We start from the raw sequence: 8,191 nt of genomic DNA, 5'->3' as shown, positions 1-8,191 counted from the left end.
GGTAATCAACAAATGTTGGTTTTATCACACGTCATTTCTGCAAATTAATTATTCCTATATTCTCTTTTCTATATTAAAGTAATTTTAACTTTTTTTTTCTATTAATCCAGTCCAGGTATGTCTCAATATGTGTATGTGTGTGTGTCTGTCTGTCTCCTGCTGCCCTATTACCTGTGGCCTAGAGGACAGGTGGATGAGAACATGCTTATTAGGAAGCTACAGGTCAAGGGCCATGGATCTCTACTTGTGTACACATGGGGAGCATATTACTCTACTCTTGCTCTGTGATTTGTGTCCAAGGGAACTTTGTAATCTAAGCCCAAGCCGAAACTCCCAGAATCTCCAGATGACAGCCACAGTGCCCCCATTTATAACATCAGCACGGATGTCTCTGAGTATATATTTTTGAGTTTGTTAACTTTCATATGCATATATGTATTAAATGTAGATGAGCATAGAGATATGCACCTTAAGCTGCATCTTTATTTAATTAATTTTTATTTAAATTGACTCACTTTCTGACTAATTAATTTTCACATTTTATTAATAAAACATATATTACTCATTTGATATTTTTATTCTCTTGTATTTATCTGCAGGGTAGGGATGCCAAGAGAAGGGAGGCTGTATTTGTATCAAATCACCAAGTGTTTATTAAGACTTGAAAGAGACCTACGAACATCTGCTTCTAGGAAGATGAAGACAAAAAATACATATACTCAGTCTCTCCTCTAAGTACAACTAATATCACTGGAAACTATAACTAAAACAAACATAGGAAGACGCTGCAAGGTGGCAAGTAGAAGTCAGACAAGCTCGAACGTCAAGGAACAGCACAGACATGGCAGTGAGTTCCATGCATCTCAGCCTTTTATATCCTACACTTGGAGGTCAACATCCTAGGAACAGCAACAGCACAAATAGGAAAAGAAAATCCACAGCAAAGGTCTGTTCTCTCAGGCCAATATTCCTGAAAGGGGGCAGCCGAGTCATACAGAAAACATCTACACAATAACCATTCTGCACAAGCTACACATCCTAGAAAAACCGCGTCACCAGCCCCACCACTACCAACAAAGGGCACGTGGGGAGCCTGGCATCCACTTTCACAAGGCTGTAACAAGGAACCTCAACATCGCCACAGAGATGGTATCGGGCATCCTAAGTAGGAGGCTGGGCTTTCATTGCTACCAGCCAGCAGCAATGGAGTGTCAGTGGAGACCCATTGAAGAGCCTGGCTTCCACCCAGACTTATCAGTAATGAGGACCTCTTCAGGGAGGACTTATGGAAAGTAAAACTGTTCGCCAGTTGTAACAAGGTCACTCTTAACTGTGGTGTAAGTGCAGTCTTAACAAGTACTCAGTATTTATATATACATATATTATATATATATAGCTTCCCTTCTCTCATCACCCCTACCCTACAGAACAATACAAAAGACTATACATAGTGCATGGGAGTCCACATGTGTTGACCAAATGATTGTTTGCTCCTACCCATCAGGAAGGAGGAGCCCCTCATTGAAAGCTAAGTGGGGGATCTGGACTTCCACTGCCACCTGGCAGTAACAAGGCTGGAGTTATATTAGGAAAAGTCAGCTAGCATAGACCCAGAGCCCCAAACATAATGTGAAAATGTCCAGGTATCAATCAGAAACAAATCATCTTACCAAGAACTAGAAAATCTCAAACAAGAATACCCATAACTGGCAACACCCTGTTAACAAAGATGTTAGAACTTCCTGACAAAGGTCGTAAAATGTTCCACCAGGCCATCACGAACATTCTTAGAACAAATGGACATAGAGAAAGCCTCAGCGAACCAAGAAATAGTCTCACCATTTTAGAAGTGAAAACATCCAAAAATATTACAATCTCAGTGGCTGGGCTCAACGACAGATTGGCAGAGAGAGGGGAGAGAAGCAGTGAACCAGTAAAGTGATTACCAGAAGGACAAGCAAAGTATTTGGATTAAGTACCACCATAATACTCCCGGGAAGGGAGGATGGTGAGACCTTGTCGCATCGTGCTTTCTGCATATTATCCGAAGAGATCAGCGCTTGGCAAAGGACATCAGACTTGTTTAAGTAGAGGGTCAGTGCCAAGGAGGAAGACTGTCGAGGAGATGGGTTGAGACAGCGGCTGCAAAAATAGACAAGCATATCAACGTGTGTGAGGCTGGCTCAGGACTGGGCAGTGTTTCATTCTGTGGGCATAGGGTCGCTATGAGTTGGGAACTGACTTGCTAGCACCTGACAACAACAACCCAGATTTCTGTACTTCACTGCAACTGTGAAAATGATGACAGCAGTAGATTATGATGAACTGAGTATGTGAAATGTAAAACCTAAAGCAAAACAGGGATGGACGACAAAGTATTATAAAGAAATCAAAATGAAATTCTTAAAAATGTTTAACCCACAAGTGTGAGGAACAGAGGGATTTCTCTTAAGTTGTCTCCCCAAAATATATGCCAGACTTAGCTTGAGAATAATTGTTCACTAGGCAGCGAAAGTGGGTCAGAGGTTATTCTCCCTAAATCAGCCATCTAGAGTGGCCAGACTGACTCACCCCAAATAGGGCCCATTCCTTTCGGTTATTGTTCCCTTGAAGCAGTGCCCATAGGCAAGCCCAGGACCACTCTAAGATGACTAAGCTTAGGTTACTATCTTACCACAGGTTACTATCTTACCACACATGCCCCCCTATTCCCTCCTCTTACTATTGCACATTCACCCCTAGGTCATCCCCTCCTATTGCTTGTATTGCCTATGTTACAACCCCTCTCTATGAAGTAGGTTGCTATCTGCTATCAGGGGGCTTGCATGCCTCCCAGGATAGTAATTGCCTGCTTTATTGTATGAGACACCAGAATGGTCAAACCTGTTCAAGGATGAATTGTATTGCCCCTCTCTGTGATGCATGATGCTGTGATGTATCCCCCTAAAGTAATATGATACGTGGTTAGCAATAAATAAGGAGAGCTGCTTCCCAAGAGAGGCAGCTCCCAAGAGGTGGCTGGCCGAGGGTGGCTAGCAGAGGGCAGCTGAGGAAGGAGGGCTGCTCCCATGAGGGCGGTGGATGAGAGGGCAGCTCCCGCGAGGGAGGCGGCTCCTGCTCTGGCGGCCGGGTTCCCCCCACGAGGACCACCAAGCGGGGCGGAGGTGAGCAATGGTACTATGTAACATGCCTGACTGTATTATTGTATTATCTCTCATGCTCTCAATGACTTTAATATAATGCTTATATATCTCAACCGTACAATTGTGCATTACTGAACCCAGAAGTAGTATTATTGAACCCGAGTAGTAGCAATAGTAGTAGCAGCGGGTAGGGGCTGGCCCTTCACCCCACTCCTCAGCGCCATTTTTAAAATTTAATACTACACACAAGAAGACTGGAAAAATCAAAGAGAAACAAAAATAAGAAAATAAAAAAGACAATAGAGACTTAAGCCCTAACATGTCCATAATTACATTACATGGAACTATCCCAAGTATACCAATTAAAAGAGATTATATCAGAGGGTCTTAAAAAGCATGACCCAATTGTGTGCTGTCCACAAGTAGTATTCCCTTCAAGTAGAACAATGGGGGTAGATTGAAAATCGGAGGGTGAAAGTATATTATGTGAGTATTAAACAAAGAGGAGCAGAAGTGGCTGCACGAGAGCACTTTTGGTGATTATTGATATCTGAGTCCCCAAGCCCCCAAAGCTTTGACTTAATTGGTCTTTGGTAGGGCGCTGGCATCAGTGCCTTTTAAAAAGCATCCCAGGTGATTCTAATCTCAGTCAGTGTTGAAAACTCCCTACTCAAACTCCATGTTTTGTTTTGTTTTGTTCAAAGTTTAATGTGTATACAGATAACCTAGGGATCTTATAAAAATGTATATAACTCTGATTCAGTAGGTCTGGGCTGGAGTCCAAGTCAGCATTTCAAAAAATATTTGAGGACACAACCAGGCTGGGGGTCCATTGACCACACTTGGAAGGGGAATGGCCATTCAGTGTTTCTCAGCTTCAGCACTACTGACATAGGAGATAGATAATTCTTAGTGGTTGGGCTGCCCTAGGCATTGTATGATAGATATGTCCATCCAATAGACATCAGTAGTACCCCCCAAGTTATGACAATCTAAAAATGTCCCCATATACTGCCAGATGTGCCCCTATAAGGCCAAATCATTCCCAGTTGAGAACCACAGGCCTAAAGTGACCATAATCTATGGATGAACCCCATGGCAGTTCTTTTTCATTGCCTCGTGCCCTCAGCTATACCTCCATCCTCTGTCCAATCCAGACACTCACAGTGATGTGGGCTTTAGAAAGCGAGGCATATTCTCAGACTGGGGAGACGGGCGCTCTTTCCCTGACTGCATTCCCTACCAGAAGAATGCCTTCTTCCTGAATGGGAGCCCCGTGTTGAGGTGTCTCACAGCCCTTTTACACTCCTGGTTCCTGGATGGGAACTGGAACTTCTCAGAGAGGGTGGATCTAGCTGAGGGTGGGGTGATTTGGAAGAAGCAGTGGGAGCAAGAGCCAAATGTGATATTTCTTTTGAGGCTCCATATATCAATCCTGTCTTTGCACACTCAGAAAGTATGTGCTGAACTAACCACACAACAATTGTCTCAGTCAGACCTCAGGGTGTTTCTCAAGATGAAGTTAATGATCAGAATGATACACATAAGCTAACATCTCAAAATTAATTCACGCTGTTGTTCAAAATGTAGAAATTTGAATTTCAATGCCACCAGGGGGCCGAGGAGGGTGGATTATGCCATCCGTTATGCTGAGAGGCTGCTTTGAAGGCCTTCCCTTGAAGCCCAAGTTAGGATGCCGAGAAGGTTGGTTTCCCTCTCGATAGCCTTCCCATGTTAGGAAAACGCTGTTTAGGCTTTTTCAGATGAAAAGCAGGCTCATCTGGGAAAATGTTGGCCCTCTAAGTTTAGGGAACCATACATCTTTACCATGCCCCGAGTTAAATATTCATCAAACGTGACAAAGCTCAGAGTTTGAAGGTGTGACAGGGGGAAGAAGAGCAACACATTGATGGTGAGTAAATGAGGCCCTCTCATCGGTCCACATGTGTGGGGTTTCAACCACATCCCGTGTTTTGTGTGAGGTCTAGCAGACAGAGGGGGAGACACAAGTTGTCGGAGGGAGACAAAGAAGTAAGTAGGTGACTACTGACCAAGGTGATCAGCCGAATGGCCAGTAAAGGGTGCTGGGGGATGCCCATAAAGCCTCCGTGAATGAGATGAGTCGGAGGAAGGGCCCCAGAGAAGGGGACAGCTGAGAGCTATCCAGGGCAGCGGTGTAGTTGATGAATTGCACGGGGAATGGGAATTCCAGGTAAGGGATGATTCAGAAGCCATTTAGTCTGCCTGGAATAGAAACTGCCAAGTGGAGTGCTTGTAGAGAGATGCAGGGAGGAATCTAGATAAGGACTTTAGCTGTTTTCTTGCATCAGCAGCTATCCTGAGGCCCGATCTTAAAGACAGAGAGAGCCTTACCATTGCACGTCGGTTGGCCTCAGCAAATGTGTTAGTCTGGGTAGCCTAGAGAAACAAATCCACAGAAATGCCAATTATATAAGAAAGAGTTTTATATAAAGAGTGATTGTACATTAAGCATCCCAACCCAGTCCAGTCTAAGCCCATAAGTCCGACATTAGCCCATATGGCCAACACCAATCTACAAAGTCCTCCTCAAACTTGCAAAATACACGCAATACCACTGAATGCAGGAGGAAAGCTGAATCAGTGAATGTGTAAGCATCTCAGAGCTGGTGGGGGTCTCCACAAGGTTACTCCAGCACCTAGGGCTGCACCAGGGTAGGCCCAGGTGGCTCCTCCTCGGGGATGTCTTGCAGGAAGTGAGCCTTGCCAGCTGAGGCAAAGAATTAGCTAAGGCAGCTGCACGCTGGTCTGACCATCAGAGAACAAGAGACCCGAGAACAAGAAAGGTGAGGCTCACAGAGCCATTTACCTCTCCTCCCTTCAATGAATCCCACGTGTGTTTATCGGCCAGGTTGGCCCAAGAAACCTTAACTATCACAGCAAGAATACCCCGGGGGGTTCCCTGCTAACTCTAAATGCAGGAGTCAGCATCAGTAAGAAACAAGGAAACCTAGATGGGGTTTCTGACCCTGCAAGTGGTGCAACTGTAATTCTTGACTTTGATTGTGTGGATATCGATGTGCTTTGTCACACTGAGGGCTGAGGGCCTTGTGTTAAGAAGTAGTAGGGAGTGAGCTGAGACAAAGGCATGTGGCGTGAGGTGGTCTGGCTCATATCTGTTTTGTTTTAGTTAAATTTTTTATTACCAAAATAGGGAAAGGAATGTACACATAATCAATGCCAGTTAGACAACGGCAAAAATCCAGCTGTAGTTTCTGAGAGCCACCAGACATCTTAAAGGTACAGGGGGCAAGGTGGAGCCTCCTCCGTGCCATATGTCAATAGGTCATCCCAGGTCGGGGAAGCTTGTGCTCACACAGGGTTGAAGAGAGTCCCAGCTTTGTCATGTGGGCCTCAGACTGCAGCCATCCTTCCTGTAGCACCTCTGCCTTCCACAGCTTGAAATCCTTCCTTCCACCACCACTCCAGGGGACTTCGGATAGAATTCTTCCACAGTTCTGAGCCAGAGAGCGCTTTCCGAACATAGTATCCAAGTCCCTCCTTTAACAGCTGAAAAAACACAATTTACAGCTGAGAGCTCCGGTGGAAGCCATTATTCGCGATGCTGGCTGATGGCAGCCAAGCAGAAAGCAGCTTGGGAAGGAGCAAAGTGTGTGCAAGTGGAGTCCCAGGCTGCCAGCTTCCATCTGCTCTTGAGGTCTGGCTGTATCTTTGCCCTCAGGCTCCGTGAAAGCCGCCGAAATCTTAATTACACATTTCCTTTTTTTTTTTCGCTTCTAGTAACTAAAGTCGCTGCCTGTGACTTGTATGCCTGTTAGTGTACAGACCTCATGAATCAGAATTCAGGCATGGAAAGTCACCTGGAAGCGAAAGAGAGGAGGCCAAGCTGAAATTGTCAATCTTGGTACATTAGGCTCTTGTGCTGGCTGTAATGGATTGCCACAAGCCTGGGGTCCTAAATCAAGAGAAAATCATCCCCTTGTTGGGAATTTCGGACCCTGAAGTCCATAATCAGTGTCTCTGGGTGGAAAGCAAGGTGCTAGCAGGGCCATACTCCCTCCAGGACCATCTAGGCTCCTTCCAAAGGTTCTAGGGCAGAATTTGTTCCTTTTCTGACCTCTGGGAATTGTGGATATTCCTAGTTTGTGGCTGCCTCACTCCCATCTCTGACTTTGTGTATCAAACATCTCTCTCCCTCTCTTTAAAAGGACACTTGTGATTACATTTATGGCCCCATCATATCAGTGCCAGTTATATGTTTCAGAGATTAAGGTGTTGATATCTTTGGGGATCATTATTCAGGCTACCATGGTTCAAAAATTTTTTAGCCCTGCTTGTACCTCTGTACCCATTGCCCGGCCCAGCCCGCCGCCACCATGGCCATGAAAGGCCGCTTCCCCATCCGCTGCACCCTGCAGTACCTGGGCCAGGGTGATGTTGTGTTCAAGGACTCGGTGAAGGTCATGATGGTGAATTACAACTCGCACGAGGAGCTGGATTCTGGGGAGCAGATCCTGGTGGACATGGAGACCAAGAGCAATAAGGAGATCATGGCGCACATCAGAACCATCCTGGGGAAGAACGAGGAAACCTTCAAGAAGGAGGAGCAGGGGAAAAAGCAGTACTCTCACCCAGCCCACTTTGGACCCCTTAAGTACTGCCTGTGGGAGTGCATCTGTGAAGTGCAGGGGCTGGTGCCCTGCCCAGCCCTGGTGCCATTACCTAAGGAGATGAGGGGGAAGTACAAAGGAGCTTTTAAAGCTAGCGCCCAGGACTGAGGCTTGGCCTATGGGACTGAGGGGGTTGGGCCTGACCATATGGCCACAGGGAAGTCCCAGATCCTATCTGTCTCTGGAAACTCTGGACTTTTGTCAATGACAAAAAGGACCTTTTGTATTCCTGTGAAAAAAGATTTTGGGGAGAGGGGGAGAAGGAGCTGCAGCTGAGTTGCTCAATGAATACCTTTGCCTATTGTACCAATAAACACCCCCCCCCCAAAAAATGTTTAAGTGCCGATTAAAAAGAGAGTTAGCCGGTGCCCAGCTATC

The 8,191-nt window shown here is 45.7% G+C and overlaps 1 protein-coding gene across 1 annotated transcript; it reads left to right on the top strand.

Moving 5' to 3' along the window:
• Positions 1-7,519: 7,519 nt before the first annotated feature.
• LOC101655148 (28S ribosomal protein S25, mitochondrial-like) lies at positions 7,520-7,972 on the top strand. The gene has a single exon (XM_045294221.1). It carries the CDS (start codon positions 7,520-7,522, stop codon positions 7,919-7,921), a length of 402 nt encoding a protein of 133 aa, XP_045150156.1. The 3' UTR covers positions 7,922-7,972.
• The last annotated feature ends 219 nt before the right edge of the window (positions 7,973-8,191 follow it).

The sequence above is a fragment of the Echinops telfairi genome, unplaced genomic scaffold (genome assembly GCF_000313985.2).
Source record: "Echinops telfairi isolate 266 unplaced genomic scaffold, ASM31398v2 ScPeMD7_3509;HRSCAF=4178, whole genome shotgun sequence".
Lineage (NCBI taxonomy): Eukaryota > Metazoa > Chordata > Mammalia > Afrosoricida > Tenrecidae > Echinops > Echinops telfairi.
Note: the sequence above shows the minus strand (reverse complement) of the source record. Positions and strands in the feature narration are given on the sequence as shown.

Excerpts from the sequence above, each read along its gene's own strand:
- LOC101655148 (XM_045294221.1), top strand. The coding sequence starts at position 7,520 with ATGGCCATGAAAGGCCGCTTCCCCATCCGCTGCACCCTGCAGTACCTG.